The 17,748-nt window shown below is 47.1% G+C and overlaps 1 protein-coding gene and 1 pseudogene across 2 annotated transcripts in view; both read right to left on the reverse strand.

Annotated features, from left to right (window-relative positions):
• The window catches only part of LOC147673876 (cytochrome P450 2D6-like), a 429,037-nt gene extending 414,217 nt beyond the window's left edge, over positions 1-14,820 (reverse strand). The window contains exon 1 of one of the 2 annotated variants that reach the window (XM_086947757.1): positions 14,547-14,820. In XM_086947757.1, the coding sequence (XP_086803883.1) occupies positions 14,547-14,708 (162 nt within the window). In that variant the 5' untranslated portion in view covers positions 14,709-14,820. The remainder of the gene's footprint in view (positions 1-14,546) is intronic. The other variant, XM_086947756.1, reaches the window with a different exon arrangement.
• LOC147673877 (large ribosomal subunit protein P1 pseudogene) lies at positions 5,164-5,539 on the reverse strand (annotated as a pseudogene).
• Positions 14,821-17,748: the final 2,928 nt, after the last annotated feature.

Consider the following 17,748-nt stretch of genomic DNA (forward strand, 5'->3'; position numbering starts at 1 on the left):
GCAGCAAGCACATTTGCATGACAATCAATTTCTGAGGGAGCATGGAGGCACTCTTGGGCCTCATTCTAGGGCACACAAGTGTACTCCCACTTCTTTAGTGGAGGTGAAGATATTTTTGGGCCTCACGCATAAAATGGGGGTAGTGCATAAAACAACCTTCCTATCCTACTGGTTAACCCCTATCTTCGCACCATACATACCATACATGAGCAGAGATCGTTTTTTGCTTTTGCAACGCAGGCTGCATTTCAATGACAATTCTGCTGCATTGCCCCGGGACCATCCAGACCATGACAGGTTGTTCAAAATTTGGATTTTGGTGGAACATTTGTCTGCCAGGTTTCCAGAGGTTTATACTCATGGAAAAAATATATCCATTGATGAGCCCTTGATTTTGTATAAAGGGCGGCTGCTGTTCAGGCAGTACATTCCGAGCAAAAGTGCTCGCTATGGCACCAAGCTGCACATGTTGTGTGAGAGCTCGACTGGCTATGTGTACAGCTTGAAAGTGTATACAGGGAAGGGCACAACTCTTAACCCTGTGGGTTTCCCTCCCACGCTAGGGTTCATAGGAAAGATCGTATGGGAGCTTGTGCAACTAAGCAAAACCAAAGGGGATGATGGACAGAGTGTTGAACATTTTAAGCACTCACCCCCAGTCAACTTATCTGGGTTTAATCCATCATCATTCTTTAGCTCACTCTGCCGCCCCAGTTCAGACATGGCCATATGGAAATCAGTCTGACCCTGTGCCTCATGGGAACAGTCCAGCCCGAACTGCCAAGCCATGTCTTCCCTGGACCGGAAACAAGCATTCGGGGACTGCTTTCTGGCTAATCAGCCGTCATCAGCCAGGCTAGCTTGAATCCAGTGGCAAAGTGAGCGAGGGACCCACGTCTGGGCATACCCTGCAAACTTAGGGCGAACAAAGCAAAACCAAAGGGGATGATGGATGGAGTGTTGAACATTGCAAGCACTCACCCCCAGTCAACTGATCTGGCTTGGCAGTTCCGGCTGGACTGTTCCCATGAGACACAGTGTCAGACTGATTTGTATATGGCCATGTCGGAACTGGGGTGGCGGAGTGAGCAAAAGAATGATGATGGATTAAACCCAGATCAGTTGACTGGGGGTGAGTGCTTGCAGTATTCAACACTCCGTCCATCATCCCCTTTGGTTTTGCTTTCTTCACCCTTAGGTGGCAGGGTATGCCCAGACTTGGATCCCTTGCTCACTTTGCCACTGGATTCAAGCAAGCCTGGCTGATGACGGCTGATTAGCCAGAAACCAGTCCCAGGATTGTTTCTGGTCCAGGGAAGACATGGCTTGGCAGTTCGGGCTGGACTGTTCCCATGAGGCAGAGGGTCAGACTGATTTGCATATGGCCATGTCTGAACTGGGGTGGCAGAGTGAGCTAAAAAATGATGATGGATTAAATGCAGATCAGTTGACTGGGGGTGAGTGCTTGCAATGTTCAACACTCCGTCCATCATCTCCTTTGCATTAGCTTGTCCAGCTACTTTTTCACAAAAGGTCTTAACCTTTATGTGGACAATTTCTATACAGGAGTAAAGCTGTTCAGTGAGCTCTACAAAGCTGGCACGTGGCTTACGGTACAATTTGTTGTCGCCGCAAAGGATTCCTGCAGGAGCTTGTTTGCAAGAAGCTCCAGAAATCCCAGAGCACTGCGTTGCATTCCAACGAACTGCTAGCAGTCAAGTTCTTAGATAGGCTTGACATGTATGTGCTCAGTACATTCCATGCTGAGAGCACTTCCCCTGTCACTGTTTGGAGTCAGATGGCCGAAGTCCATAAGCCCACCTGTATACTCGTACATGGGCGGAGTGGACAAGAACAAATAGGTTCTTAAATCAAACAATGCGGGTCGTAAAACCAGCACTTGGTATAAAAAACTGTTTACTCACTTGATCCTGATGGCAACATACAATGCTTATGTTGTCTATTGTCAGACCACCACAGGAAGACTCAGTTGTCTGTGATTGAAATTCTCACTGCTACAGAAGCAGCAGCCCCCCCCTCATGTGTTCTGGAGGACATGACAAGGCTGCAGGAGCGACACTTTGCTAATAAAATTACTGCAACACCCAAAAAGGAGTGACCATGTCGTTGTTGTAAAGTGTGCTCGATGCAGGAAAAGAGGCAGGAGACTCATGTTAACTGTCCCCAGTGCCCAAGTAAGCCTGCCTTCTGTTTTCCTACTTGCTTTATGTTGTATCATACTAAAGCAAAATACTGGGAAATTGACCGAGGTGGAGCTGCCAATAGGTAAACCTTTCAATTGGTGTGAATGGATACCTACTGTCCGTGGGCCACTCCTTCACTATGCAAGCAGATGCAGAATATTTTTTCCTCTACTTTAGGAAATCATGGACTTCACAACACCTTTATCTGCTTTCAGAACATGGTAGTTGTTCTGTTCGCCAATTAACAAGTGCATTATAGACCCCCAGCTGCCTATACTGGTGGACAGAACATACGCCACATTGTCACGGAGTACCCGTGTTTCACATTCAACCATTCTTCATAGTTTATGATGTTCTCTTTAGAAAACTTTTGAAAATTTCCAGCATGCTTGCCTTAGTTTCAAAGGTAGATATGCTTGCTCAGCTTGAGGAATGGCTTTGCAGCATACTCGGGCACCCCCCAACTTGCATTCACAAACTGGAAGGAGTTGGTTTTAGCACAGTGAGAGCATTGACAGCACATGACAGAAATGTGTTCTCAAGCTTGAAGTACCTAGAGATGGAAGGCATTAGTATAGGGTCTCATGACAATTAAACAGGATTAGTCAGGACTCTGATGAGGACAGACACATGGGGCTAAGAACACGTTGGGGGATCCATGCAAGCTATACCTTCCTGGACTTCCCCGGGTGTCTAGTTTTCAGAAATGTGTTGGTTTGGTAGGTTTCCCTAGATGGCCGCCCAGCACAGGGCCAAAAACCCTGGTGACCCCCCTTGCAAAACCAGGTCCTTTTGTGATAGGCAATTATGATGTCTCCTCAATACGTTTTGGACCCTTGCCTGTCGCGGGTACATGAGCGAACCCACACGAGTGAGGTACCATTTTAATCGGAGACCTGGGGAAACTCTGGGGCATATTACCAACAACTTGTGAAAATTATCGCTAAATATGCTTAGCGACAATTTTCCTATCGCCAAGCATTGCTGGATTTTATCGCTGAGATAACGTGCTATTAGCAACGTTTATCTCAAAAGCGATAACATTTCCGGCGATAGCGGCGAAATCCGTGAATCCGTGAATATCGCTGAGAATACAGCGATATTCACGCATTATCGCTAACAGGGTCTTAGCCATTATATCCACCTCCCATTGGATATAATGGCTAAGAACTGGTCTGAGCAGGCGTTAGGTTTTGGAGATATTCGCGCTTAGCGCGAATATATCGATCGCTACGCCTGCCATGCTAATAGGCGATAGCAATGTTAGCAACTGTTTTCAGTCGCTAACAGTTTGGGTACGCCCACTTTGCATGTCATTAGCGATAAATATAGCTAACATGCAAAGCGGGCCCCAAATCGCTCGCTTTCGCCTCAAAGCTGTTGCTAACATCAGTTAGCGACAGCTTGCTAATAGAGCAATGGAATTATAGCTGCGTAGCGGCCGAAACTGGCTGCTAAAGCGGCAATAATCCAATATCGCCAGCCTTGGTAATATGCCCCTCTGGGAGGTAGGAAATTTCAGCTCGGTGATCCCACTACCTTCCCACACATACATTTGAGAAAAAAAGTGATTTTCTTCTGCTAAATTTGAGGTTTGCAGGGGATTCTGGGTAGGAAAAGTTGGGGGGTCCACGCAAGCCATACCTCCCTTGCACTCCCCCGGGTGTCTAGTTTTCAGAAATGTATAGGTGTGCTAGGCTTCCCAAGGTGCCGGCAGAGCTAAGGTTCAAAATCTACAGCTAGGCACTTTGCAAAAAAAGGGTCCATTTTGACTGTAAAAATGTGGTGTCTCCACGTTGCATTTTGGGCCCTTTCCTGTTGCAGGCACTAGGCCTACCCACACATGTGAGGTACTGTTGTTATAGAGAGACTTTGGGGATTGCGGTTTGGGTGGAAGTTTGTGGACCCCACGCAGATTCCCGAACTTTCCACAACAGAAATGTGAGGAAAATGTTTTTTTTGTTTTACAAAGTTTAAGGTTTTCAAGGGATTCTGGGTAACAGTACCTAGGGCGAGCCAGACAAGTCACCCCATACTGGATTCCCCTTACTAGTTTTAAAACATGTATAGTTTTGGTAGGTTTTCCTAGGTGCTGGTAGAGGTAGGGTCCAAAAACGAGAAGCTAGGCACACTGTAAAAAAAAGGGTGAATTTTCACTCAAAAAAAATGATGTGCCCATGTTGCATTTTGGGCCATGTCTTGTCGTGGGCACTATGCCTACCCACACAAGTAAGGTACCATTTTTACCAGGAGACTTGGAGAAACACAGAATAGTAGAACAAGTGTTCTTGCCAATTTACTTTCTATGCATTTATCCCTTCCAAATGTAAGACAGTGTTTAAAAAAGAATTAATGTTCAAAAATGCCTTTTAATTCACATGCTGGTATAGGTACCCACATATATGGAGTTGTGCAAATACACACTGCTTCTAAACTCCATTTGTTTTTCCCATTTTGGGAATACATAGTTTTTCTTAACACCTATTTTTCAAAAATTGTATTTTACCAAGTGAATTGCTGTATACCCAGTAAACAATGAAAAACCATAGCAAGGTGCAGCTAAGTTATTGGCTCTGGGCACTTCGGATTCTTGGTGAACCTACAAGTCCTATATACCCCTGCAACCATAAGGCTGCAGTGGACATAACAGTATATTGCTTGTAAAAATGTGTCATACTTAGAAGAAGTTACAGGTGAAAATGTAGACTCAAATAGCAGTTTTTTTCAACTTATTTTCAAAATGTTTTAAATTGAACGATTACTTTATATAGAAAAACCTTGAAGGGTCTACACAAATGACCCCTTGCTGAATTCAGAATGTTGTCTATATTTAAAAAATGTATAGCTTTCTGGGATCCATTATTAACTGAAAGGAGATTTCAAGCACAAAAAATCGAAGAAATAGGCTATCTCCCACTAAACTGCCAAAACTGTGTAGCAAATGTTGGTTTTCTTTTTTGTTTTTTAACTTTATTAAAAGTCTGATTAATGTCCATTTAGTCAAAAAGACCAAAGCCCGTGTCATCATCATATTCTTCAGGCTCTTCCTTCTTTTCCTCCTCTTTCTTCTTGTCCTCAGCAGGAGCAGCAGCAGTTGTTGCAGCAACTGCAGCACAAGCTGCAGGGGCACCTCCACCACCGGCTCCTACATTGCAGATCAGGCTTCCGATGTCAATGTTAGCAAGAGCATTTGCAAAGAGACCAGGCCAGAAAGGTTCCACCGACACTCCTGCCGCCTTAATCAGGGCATTGATTTTGTCCACTGTGACGGGCACATAGTCATCGTGGAGAAAAAGAGCTGCGTAAATACAAAACGGCTCGGATACTGAGGCCATGGCGCCAAAGTCTGGGTCGCTCTGGGGGGGCGGATGGGTGGATTAGAGGGTGCTAGTCTCCGGATTGAAGTACGCTCCAAAACGGCCTTAGCTTCTGAAGAAGAACCAAGCACCTTCTAATCCTACAGGAAAGAGCGAAAATTTTGGTTTTCTAACAAAAATATGCCTGTTCCTGAAAGCTGGGGAAATTGTGATTTTATCACTGCAAACGCTTTATTGATACCATTTGCAGGGAAAAAACAGACGCTTTCTTCTTCAGCACTTTTTTCCAATTTTTCATCAAAAACCCAACATTTTGATGTATTTTGGCTAATTTCTGGGTCCCCTCCAGGGCAATCCACAAACCCTGGGTACCCTTTAGAATCCTTAGGATGCTAATAGAAAAGGGCGCAAAGTTGACGTGGATACCTTATGTGGACAAAAAGTTACAGGGGCCTAAGCGCATGCTACCCCAAATAGCCAAAAAGGGTTCAGCACTGGGGGGGAAGGCCCAGCAGTTAAGGGGTTAAAATATATATATATTTTGGTCCCATGGGATGGGGTCTGTGAGAAGTTAGCCTGGCATATGATGTCAACTAGTTCTAGTGGGCATATTGCACCAGTCTAATCGACCCTTATTGATGGTGGCTGTAAAGGCAACCTTATAGAAAGCTATCCTAGTGGTAGCATGGACCAGCAGTCATCAGGCTAAGACTTCAGCGAGCACATTAAGCATGTTGTTTTACCAAGTATAATCCCTTGAATACCAAATAAAAGGACACCACAAAAGGTATATATCAAATATATATGTATTTATTCTAAACACAACCCCTTTGCACTCTTTATGAGGTCAGAGGTAAAAGTACAATACTAGTTACTTCATTAGCATACGATAAGTTGCACAGTATACGTTTTGCCCTAGGGGCCTCACAAACCATATACTAAAATAGTGGTATAAGAAGCACGTGAGAATTAGAAAACAGGCCTGGGGCCTGTGGAATCGGTGGGGCTACTCCAAACAACCAAAGGTTAGGAAGTAGGAGGCCCACGGAGACGCGTGCAGTGTCTAAACACAGCCGCGGGGTACCATAGACTTTTTATGGGAAACAAACAAGTTACAATTTTACAGTTTAAGGATACTTCCGGATGGACTACGATGAAACCCTCTTTTAGACTTAGACACTAGGAGGGCCAATACCCTCAAGACTACCAGAGTACTCGTGTTACCTCACCCACGGAAGCCGGGTGCATAGGTGTCTTTTGATGTTGGGTTTCGTCGTTGATTTCAATTGAAAGCTGCAAAGAAGTGCTGCAGGCAACCAGAGGAAAAGTGTCCAGGTGGATCCAAGGGTGTATTGAAGATCTGAAGAACCTGAAAGCAGAAGGGACAGAGTCTGAGTCACTTGCCAGTGACCAGGATGGCGATGGAAAGCTGCCAGCCAATGTCGGGTGATTTCACGTGAAAAGGTGAAGCTTGTCTCTACAGCCACGAGGTCCAGGAGGTATCGATGACAACCAAGAGCTGGATTCGAGCTGGCCCATAAAGGATCTAGTTGACTGCGGTGTCGGTATCTGGATTGGAGCCAACAAGCCTTGGCAAACGCAACCCATGCAGGATGTCAAGATTGGCTTTGTTGCAGCCCAGCAAGGTCTGGGGCGCTTCTCCTTTGTAGGGAAACTGGAACACGCCTGGAGCAACCAGGAAAGCAAGTTAGATTTAAAAGGAAGTCTTCCAGGTGCTCACTAGCCAACGGACCAGGAACCAGGAAGACGCGTCAAGCTGAAATGCAAAAGCGGGACACTCGTGGAGTGGGGGCCTCTGAGCTTCAGTGCAAATGGTGCTCGGGTCTGGGGTTTCAAGCATCCTAGTGCACAACTTTGAGTTACCTCGTGAAGTGAGTGCAGCTTGCAAAATGCAGGATGTCTAGGAGTTCCGGTCCCTCATCTCTTGTGTCCGCCACGGGTCTCAGCTTTGCTGTGATCGAAGGTTGGGTCAGAGGTGTCTGGAAGTCCGTGTCCTGTGTTGCAGATTCTTCGGGATCCGGCGAAAGCCTTGAAAATGCAGACCAGCAATGTTGCTGTTGGTGACTGTTTGAACAGGGTGGTCACTCCTTGACCACAAGGGAGATGTCTTCCATCTTCCAGTCGAAATGGAATGTGGAAGGTCCAGGATATATGTTTCAGAATTTCGTCCAGGGTAATCTAAAGTCCTAGGGACTGGGTTCCTATACTTATACTAAGTTTAGGGGCTGGACTGCCTTTAAGGTCCCTCCGATGGGTGGACTTCTTGATCTATCAGCGGCTTTTGATACTGTACCCCACAACCAACTGTTGAACATCCTGGCAGAGAAAGGAATACTGGGCAAAGCATTGGGATGGCTACAATCGTTCCTAGCGGATCGAACCCAATCAGTACGTTTGGGTGACTACACATCCCCTCCACGACTCATAAAATATGGAGTTCCCCAGGGGGCGTCATTGAGCCCAACTTTGTTTAACGTATTCGTCTCCTCGCTGGCAAACATTGGCAAAAAGTGGGGCGTAGAAATGTGCTCCTATGCTGATGACACTCAGCTGATGGTCACCATTGATGGAAATGATGACTCCAAAACTAGACTGACGAACTGTTTGACCGAATTAGCAACTTGGATGCAGGACCACTGTCTTAGACTAAACGCCGACAAATCCGAAATCTTACTGTTCGGCAGAGGCACACAGGCCTGGGATAACAGCTGGTGGCCAAGTGACTTGGGTTTACCTCCCAACCCCACTGCTAAAGCAAAAAACTTAGGTATAATACTGGATAGGGATTTATCCATGAAATCCCATGTTTCTACAACTTGTGGAAGGAGCTTTGGACTTCTGAAGTTGCTTAGACGTGTCTTCCCCTGGGTGCCAACGGATTGCAGGAAAACCTTAGTCCAGTCACTACTGATGAGTACGCTGGACTACGGTAATTCTCTGTTTGTAGGTATGGCGGATTATCTCTTTTCTAAATTACAGCTGGTTCAGAATGCCGCTGCCAAAGCCATCTGCAACAAAAGAAAATTTGATTCAGCTAAAAGTTGCATGCGTGAACTTCATTGGCTCCCAATGCGGCAACGAGCCATCTTTAAGCTGTTGTGCATTTCTTATAAGGTACTCCACGGCACAGGCCCCACCATCCTACATGACAGGGTCAGATTTCATAAACCTTCTAGACACCTACGATCTATGACGTTAGGAAGAGCAGTCATCACCCGAGCTCGTACTGTCAGGATGGGAGAGCGGGCCTTCTCTCACATTGCGGCAACAAAGTGGAACGAGCTACCCCCTACAATTAGAACAAATGACTGCTTTGTCTCATTTAAGAAACAACTGAAAACATTCCTCTTCCCCAGGTCAGATCAATAATTTTCAAACAGAGCCGATGCCAAATCACTTGCAATGTTCTTCAGCGCCGTGATGTCCTCTCAGGATGAATGTTAGCGCTTTACAAATAAATAAATACAAATACAAATACAAATACCTGGGAAGGGGGTGGTTACACCCCTTTCCCTTTGTCCAGTTTTACGCCAGAGCTGGGGCAGAGTGCCCCAGCAACCGGTTTGAACTGGGAAATGCATGGAGAACCTAGTGTGCCCCAGGCAGTGTCTGGAAAGCATTCACTGAATGCAGCCCTCCCTGTCCCAATACACAAAAGCCTGTCTGGAGAGGTGCCAGCACCTCCTTGGACAGGAAACCTATTGTCCAGGCCTCCCCTGCCGGAGTTTCGTCCAGCAGCAGGAGGGCAGACTCATGTCTGTGGCAGCAGCATCCATTTTGTGATGCTGAGGTCCTGTTTAACTTTAACCGGGTTTACCAGTAACTACATGTCTTCCCCCTCTAGAAGGGTGGAATGCTACCCCTGCCACCAGGACTGGTGGGGGGGGGGAGTAGTATTCCAAAGTGTTTGACACCTTACACAACATGTTTTGATAAAGCCAAACCGAAGTTAGCATTCACCGCGGGGATTATAATGCACTTAAGAGTATATGGTATGGCTATATCATAGAACAGCTATAAGGAGATGGTTACGAAAGTTGCAGAGGGGTTCAGCTCATGCTAGGGCACCCTCTCACATAAAACCAAGCACTCTACCTCCAGGATTGTCGAGGTCTGCCATAGGAGTGACTTATAGGTGTATATGTGTCTATATAGGTATGTAGATATAGGTATACTATATCTAAGTAAGGGTACACCACCTTACCCAGGCTGTGTGAACAGACCAGTGGTGTCAGTTTGGAAGGCAAACCAGGGGTGGCACAATACATGCTGCCGCCCCTGGTAGGCCTAGGGTGCACCTATGCCCTGTGTACGTAGAGTACACTATACAGGGACTCACAAGGGTGACTGTAATGGCAGAGTTTTTGGCTTTATTTAGCAGTGATATAGATCATTAGTCTTGCTCGCATCTAGTATAGGTATTCTTAGCCTGTGTTGGCCCTTTTAAGCCCTTTTTTCAGACCTAGAAGAGGATAGCTGCTTAATATGCCTTTATTCTTGACTTTAACCTGTCTATTGCCTATTGGCTTTGACATATTAGACATATTGGTATGGTTTATGTAGGTATTCTGACAGAGCTAAGGAGCATTTCACCCCTTTCAGGCCTACAGGCCTAGAGCTAGAGGGACTCCATCTTGATGAAGCTGAGAGGCTTTTCAGGGCAAAGGCAAAGTTTATAGTTATAACTGTTGTTCGCCCTAAGCGGACCGGAGAGAACCGGCCAGAGCTGAATCTAATCAGGAATTGTTCCCGGGCTCAGGTCTCTAGACGAAACAAGCAGACTGGTCACTGTGGGAGCGTCTAGCGCAAGGAGCCTGGTGCATGGGATTGGTGGGAGGAAGCTGCTGGCTGGAACTTTCCATGAGGAAACAGCATTCTATATCAGTGAAGTGCAGAGGCGGAGTCAGTCAGTCAGCCAGAGAGTCGAGCAGAGGGAGTCAAGCAGAGAGGGAGTCAAGCAGAGAGGGTTCAAGCTGGAGAAGAGCTGAGTTGAATAGTGAGCTGGAACTGAAGGAAGCAGTCAGAAGCAGTTGCTTATCAGGAGGAGGTGTGAATAGCTGGAGTCTGAAGTAATGCCTTTTAGAAGAGACAGAGGAGAGATTGTGGACTAACCTATGGGAGCAGATGGAGTTAATTGGACATTGGCTCAGAGACAGAGTGAATAAGCTAGTGGAATGAACGGTGATCAGAGCAGCAGGAACCATTAAGATTGAAGTTGGAAGGTGAAGACAGTTCGTGGGGGAGAGGAGTCCAGTGCAACGTGATCAGCGCAGAGGTGTACCCAAGAGTGCAGGAGAGAGAGGGAGTCTGAGATGAGCCAAGGCACAGACGAGAGAGGAACCCAGATGACAGCTAGAACAAGACTTCACACTAATCAGGTGATATTGTTTTCATCACATTAGTTACACTTACACTTTATGTCTAATCTTTTCCCTTTCAGCGGAGTGTTCCTGTTATGTTTAATCTTTTCTCTTTCAGCGGTGTGTTCTACCTATAGTCTTTGTCAGATCTGTGTAAATGTTTATATTGTTATAATAAAACAACCCCCAGTTTGTAGAAAACTGGCACGTGTCCCCTTGTATTCTAGTTCAATCCAGGTGAACAAAGCTCCTAGGTAGTTACTAGGTACGTGAATGGATGAGTAATCCCAATCAGGTAAGTGGTGATCACATAAATAGGGAGTGAGTGGACCTATGATGCCGAGAATAGGGAACACACGATATTAATTGGCTAACTCCTAATATTGTAGTAGCAGACCCTTAGTGAAGAGACTTCCCAATATATATATATATGTATAGGTGTTCATAGGAATGTGGTCGTCGTTGATATGCGGCGTTAGTGAGAACACTGGGTGGGAGACCAGTGTGGATACCCACTGGATTGTGGCTTGAGTAAATGAGAGCACTAGGTAGTCAAACTAGTGTGTAGTTTTGCAGGATTGCAAACACTTTGGAAAAGGGAGCATTGGGTTCTGCAGGCCCGTGTGTAGACGCACCGGATTGTGTGTCATATCTGCCCTAGGGTAGAACGGTCTGGGTCAGGGTGGCCGCGAGACCAACTGATGTAAATAAGTGTGGTGTAGGGTATGGATATCCCTAGTAATCAGTGAGTATTCTTAGTATCCCTATAGATTTAGTGGTGTTTTTAATAATATGAGCTTGTATATTGCGAGTTCCCCATCCTCAGGTAGGTACCAGGTGCCTGGATAGGTGGTCCTGAGGAGGGAAGGTGAGTACGTTCTGGCTGTGTTGGAGGGGCCCCTGGGGGCTGATCCCACCTACTCAGAAAATCCAGCCATTACAGTGACCCAGTAACCAATCTGGTATGTACCTAAAGTACATGGTATCAATTTAGAGAGAGAACAGCTAGGCTGTGGGCCTGATTAGCAAGGCCACAGCCAGACTAAAGTCGAGAAAACCAGAGAATCACAGCAAAAAGTGGGGGTAACCATGGGAAGCAGACCCTACTCTCCTACAGGGTCCCTGGGGCCTGAAGGCCAACTGTTAAAAAGGATGCCAGATACAGTTCTGGAAAAGTCTTATTTTATTCACGGCCTCCACTACGCCACCAGGGTAACAGGAAGCTTCTTCACATTCTCTCTTCACGTTCAGTCTGCTGTTGGACAGGCCTCGTGAAGGGGCCGCTCCCTCCCCCGCATGATAAAGCCCGAGCACCGGCTCTACCGGTGTCACCAGAAGAACCACCCCGGCAATCCACAGAAGCAACCCACAGCCCGCTCCAACGGGACACCTGCCCCCGAACACCCCGACATCGGCTGGCCCGGGCCGTCATCAGCAGCATTGCCCCGGCCCAGCCGCCATCTTGGACACTGCGCCACGAGGCCGCGTGGCCTCAGCTCGACCCCAGCCCTGGGCCTGGCCAGGCCCGACATCGAGGCACCACCATCCACCCAGGAGGTGATGAGACCACTTGGCAGGTCAATGGGAGAAGAGAGTGTCGATGGCTCTCCCCCGCCAGGTGCCGATCACCCCCAGCCTCCCCGGGCACTGGCTCCACCCCCCTGCTGGGTGTCTGGACTCCCTCATCCCGGACCTCCCGACCTCCAAGTGCGAGGGTCCGGACATCAAAGGGCACCAGACCTATAACTGGGGCAGCTCCAGAGCAGGAAGGCAGTTGTATCCTGGAGTCGAGAGACACCTAGAAGAACTCATCCTTGACGGACTGCTGGCGCTGCCGCAGCCCTGCCTTGTGAATCATCGTTCCTGCCTGCTGGCGCTGCCGCGGCCCTCTGCAACCTACACCTTCGTCGGGACCTGCTGGCGCTGCCGCGGCCCACCCTCGTGAACCCTCGTTCCTGCCTGCTGGCGCTGCCGCAGCCCTCTGCAACCTACACCTTCGTCGGGACCTGCTGGCGCTGCCGCGGCCCATCCTTGTGTGAACCATCGTCTTTGCCGGCTGGCGCTGCCGCGGCCCTCTGCAACCTACACCTTCGTCGGGACCTGCTGGCGCTGCCGGGGCCCATCCTTGTGTGAACCATCGTCTTTGCCTGCTGACGCTGACGCGGCCCTTCTCAAGTGACACTATCATCCTAGCCTGCCGGTGCTGCCGCGGCCCGACCTTCCAGGACTCCGAGCTCGAGGATTGTGAGCTATCCATCTTACCACCTCCGTACCGGACCGGTACCAAGACTGTCCCGCTACCCTTTTCCCCTCAGAGACTAGAATTGAGAGGACCCTCGTGTCTCGACCTCACTGTATCGCTGATAACCTTGCTTCAAGAATCGTATATAAAGAGTGTTGACCTCATCCTTGTGTGGTGTCCATCTGTGGGGGGGGGGAGTTACTTGTCTGTACGATAGCTGGAGACGGCCCTCACCGGAGGCCTCTCCCCCTGTCCTCGGCCGACCCCCCAGGTCCCCGTCTAACATCTGCCCACTGTCAACATTCCAAGGCAGCCTTCAGGGACAGAGGAACGTTCCAATAGGGAATAAAAGGGAGGGGTAGGAGGAAGGTACCAAGTGGAGGATAACAATAATAAAGGAGCACCTAACAATACACGTATGGTGCTACCCCCGTGTACATTCTTCACATCCTGTTACATAAAATATAAACAGAATTCTCTTGGGATTATAACACCAACCCTATACTGTGTTGCTATAGGCTGTGCATGACGTGGGGTTGGCACACTATAGGGAGGTTGGCTGCCATCAGGTCTTTACTGCACACAGCCAAAGACCCTGTGCAATGTGTCGCTGATTGCCTCCGGATGGGTTGCCCACAGGTCAGGCCCTGTTCCCACCCGATTGCTGCGCACTGCCGAAGGCTATGTGCAGCCTGGCGTTGGCTACCTGTGGATGGGGTAGCCACAGCGTATGGCCGTGGGCTGTGTACAGTGTGGGGTTGGCTGTGGTGGAGCTGGCCACAGGGCCTGCCCGCAGGCCAGGCACTGTGGCCAACTGTGCAACATGGGGCTGGCTACCTGTGCGAGTTGGCCGCAGGTCCATGCATGGCGGCGAATGGAATTTAAATATGGTAATAAAATGTTACTTTGCATTAAAAAAAACTAGAAGTTCACTGAAAAAAACAAAGTTTAAATTGACTTTAAAGTTGGGTGAAATGTTCAGTAACACACAAAACGTTTTAAACTCAACATAGCACAGAAATTCACCAGTTATAGTTATCTCAAGTAACTATACTTCATGCCCTAAGGTAACTAAAGCTCACACCCTTGCTATGCACTGATAATTATCCCACATATGCTCAGCAAAAAATCTTATTTAGACATTTTAGGATGAATGCAAATGATTTTCATCCAGTTCTCTTGCCCCCACCCCAGTGAGCAACGCTATTGACTCTGCACCATGATCTGTTCTGTGTTCAGGGGCGTAGATATCAATAGTGCAGTAGGTGCAGCGGCACCATGGCCCAGGAGGGTGAAGCACCTTCTGCACCACTAAAGCTCACTTTCTTTGCTTGCACTAGGCCCATTGAACCCTTCCCACACATTGACCACGTGTTGATGAAGCGAGGCAGAGCATACTTACTGTGTCGAAGTCCTTCATCGGGTCATTAAAGTTAAACTGCAGTAGGTTTCCAATGACAGGCAAAGCCAATGGTCCGGGAGGGAATCTGCTGGGACGGGCTGCGCGCCAAAACAGGAAGGACAGAAACACTGCGACCAGCAGCAGCAGCTCGAGCCACTCCATGGCGGCTCAGCACAGAATGGAAAGCTGTGTGCAGCTTGCAGGCTCTGTGAGACGCTGTGCTGCGCTGAGATTAAACAGCACTCCCGTTTTCTGACTCTTTAGACTATGCTACAATCATTTGGCAGGCTAGAGCTGTTTACTAACCTGTGTCGTAATTTATCTTTTAATTATTAACTCAGAAGCATAAAAAAATTTACAACCCCTTTTAATATTCGTCTTCTTGCGTTTCTTTATTTTCTTTCTTGAATATTACCGGTTTGTTTTTGCTAGTATGGAACCATGTAAAAAGAATGCGTGAGCTGTATTTGATTGCATTTACCTGTGTGGGTAGAAGTAGCCGCAGGTAAACGTTGAAACTGTTAGGGCGTCACCTTGAATTTCACAAAGCTAGCCAGATCGCTTCCCCAAGTCATTTTTTTTTATTAAAGGAGACAACATTGTGTAATTTGAAGCCAAGGTTCAAATATACTGACCGGAAATCCACTGGTTTTAAACAGGTTTTAAGGGTCACTCATGAAATAGTCCAAATCTTTCATGGGGTGCCGAGGAAACCCACGCCAACACAGTGAGTAATGTTTTATGAACAACAAACGAACCCTTCCTTATCTCACTACGAGTGTACTTTACAGTTTTCTGTCAATGCACCTCACTCATTGTAAAGCAGTAGGAAATGTAATAAGAGTACCTGCAAGGCTCCCGCTCAGCTATCTAGGACTGAAACTTTAAGACAGGGCAGCAAAGTTGAATATAGCTGTTCTCACAACACCATTGCTCACTGAGAAACAACATTAGATAAACATTAGGGGCCTTATTTATGAAGGCCTTGCGCCGCCGGTGCGTCACTTTTAACATGGGAAAAAGTGACGCACCGGTAGCGCAAGGCCTTCATAAATAAGGCCCTAGGTATACATATTTTCAACACAGCACAGATGTGTCATGTATTTGAGTATTATAGCTCTCAAAACAAAACTAACCGCTGAGAAACAACACAAACACAACTTCCAATAGAAAACCTAGGACAGAACAGCGCCTTGACGCCTTCGGGCAAAGTTGCGCTATACAAGGCTCAAATCATCATCATCATCATCATCATTAACTGTGCACATGCTTCCCAACAGCACAGATATGCCTTTTAGTTGGCACTCGTGGGCTACTAAAAACACTCACCTCCTGGACATAGTACTCTCAAATATACAGCAGAACTCTTTTGCCAGAATTACTAATGCAGTATGATAATTGTAGTTATTTGTGTTGTAACCATTTACTCTGATTTTCATCATCTACAGGCCTCCCTGGGCAGAACAGATTTCCTCACCAACTCATCTATTCATCAAGCCCACACCTTATTCTTGTTTGACGCTGATCACCAGACAATACAAGCTTAAAAAAACAAGACACTATCTCCAAAGTGATCGGCCCGCTCAACATGGTACAGAATGTTACACAATCAACACATCCATTGGCCACATCCTCAACCTTGTCTTATCCACATCTCCAACAATCCAATGCAAGCCACCCATACCATTGGACTAGACTGATTACTTCTCCACACCTATCTCCGTACTCAACTTCCTACCATCAAACCAAGGTCAACCCAAAAGAGAAGACAAAAGCTTCAGCTCCATAAAGACTTCTCCATTAGACAACATATTGCTTGAACTCATACCTCACCCTATCAACTCCATGTCTGACCCCTTCTAAGTAACTTCAACACTTTTTTGGAAAACTATGTGTACATCTATGCATCAAACCACCAAAGCCTTCAGCACCTAGGTACTCTAAAGACCTTGCTGACAATAATTGATATGTCCACTGACAGGAAGGAAAATGTAAAAAAGTAGATCTCACAAGCACCTCATGAAATTGAAATCCCTCTGCACAACATGCAAATAGCCCATTGCATCATCTGAAGCAAAATACTAGACTAAACCATTCATGAAGTCACCAAAATAACACTTTTCAAGGCAATCAAGCACTAAATCAACCCTCTGTCAGACCCACCTATTCTTCATTCCACTGAAAAGCACAATGCCATCAACTTCTTCTTCAGTGGAAAAATACAGACGATCTGACAGAATAACAACCACGCCAAACCTGCATCAGCTCTTACACCCATCCTTTCCCATAGAACCCTGCCATGGTTGTTCTTCAAAAACCTATCTCTCACAGATCTAGCCAACGTATTCAACTTCCTCAAAACTACTTGTTATAAAGACGATCTCTTACCCTTATCCTTTATCAAGATCTCTCTGGGAACACACTCTCTCCCCCACTCCTCATTGTCAATGCCTCCCTTACTCAAAAAAATCTTTCCAGAAGCTTTCAAGACAGGCCAGATCCTTCCACTCCTATAGAAACCTATATTAGACCCTAATGACTTCGCCAATTACCCACCCATCACTCACCTACCAATCACAAGCAAGATCATTAAAATAGCAGTCTCAACGGGTCTGGCCTAGCCAGCAATGTTGTTGGAAGTGTACTTTAGGGCTCCCAAGCTCACTGAAGGTCTCGGAGCTTATAATCCTGATATAATTAGCCTGTTAAATTTATAGTGGGGTGAGCACACAGTGGTGCCACTGAAGGGGGTCAGAGTATTCCAGTGACATCTGTGAGCGGTGCAGAATTGAGGATTGTGACTGTGCTGGCCGTCCTGCTTGGGCGGGCAAGACGAGCCTTGCTAATGAGAGATCGAAGCCCGCAGGGGAGTGCGAGCGATTGGGGAGCATCTGCAAACACCCGGCCGGAGGATCAACTGGGTGCTGTATTGCTGCTGATTAAAGACCTTATGAAGAAATGCTCAGCCATGGGGAATGAAGTGAAGCTACTTGCAAACCGGCTGGAGGATATGGAAAGCAGATCCCGCCGCAACAATGTCAGGAAAGTAAGAGTGCAAGACAAGTCAAAGGGTCCAAACATGGCACTATTTGTGGAGGACTGGTTAGAAAAAACAGTTCTGGAGGAGAAGCCATCTTGGTTCTTCTCTGCAGAATGGGCACATAGAATCCTGGCTTACCTACCACTGCATAGGGGCAAGCCC

Source organism: Lissotriton vulgaris, chromosome 12 (assembly GCF_964263255.1).
Source record: "Lissotriton vulgaris chromosome 12, aLisVul1.2, whole genome shotgun sequence".
In the NCBI taxonomy this organism is placed as follows: Eukaryota; Metazoa; Chordata; class Amphibia; order Caudata; family Salamandridae; genus Lissotriton; species Lissotriton vulgaris.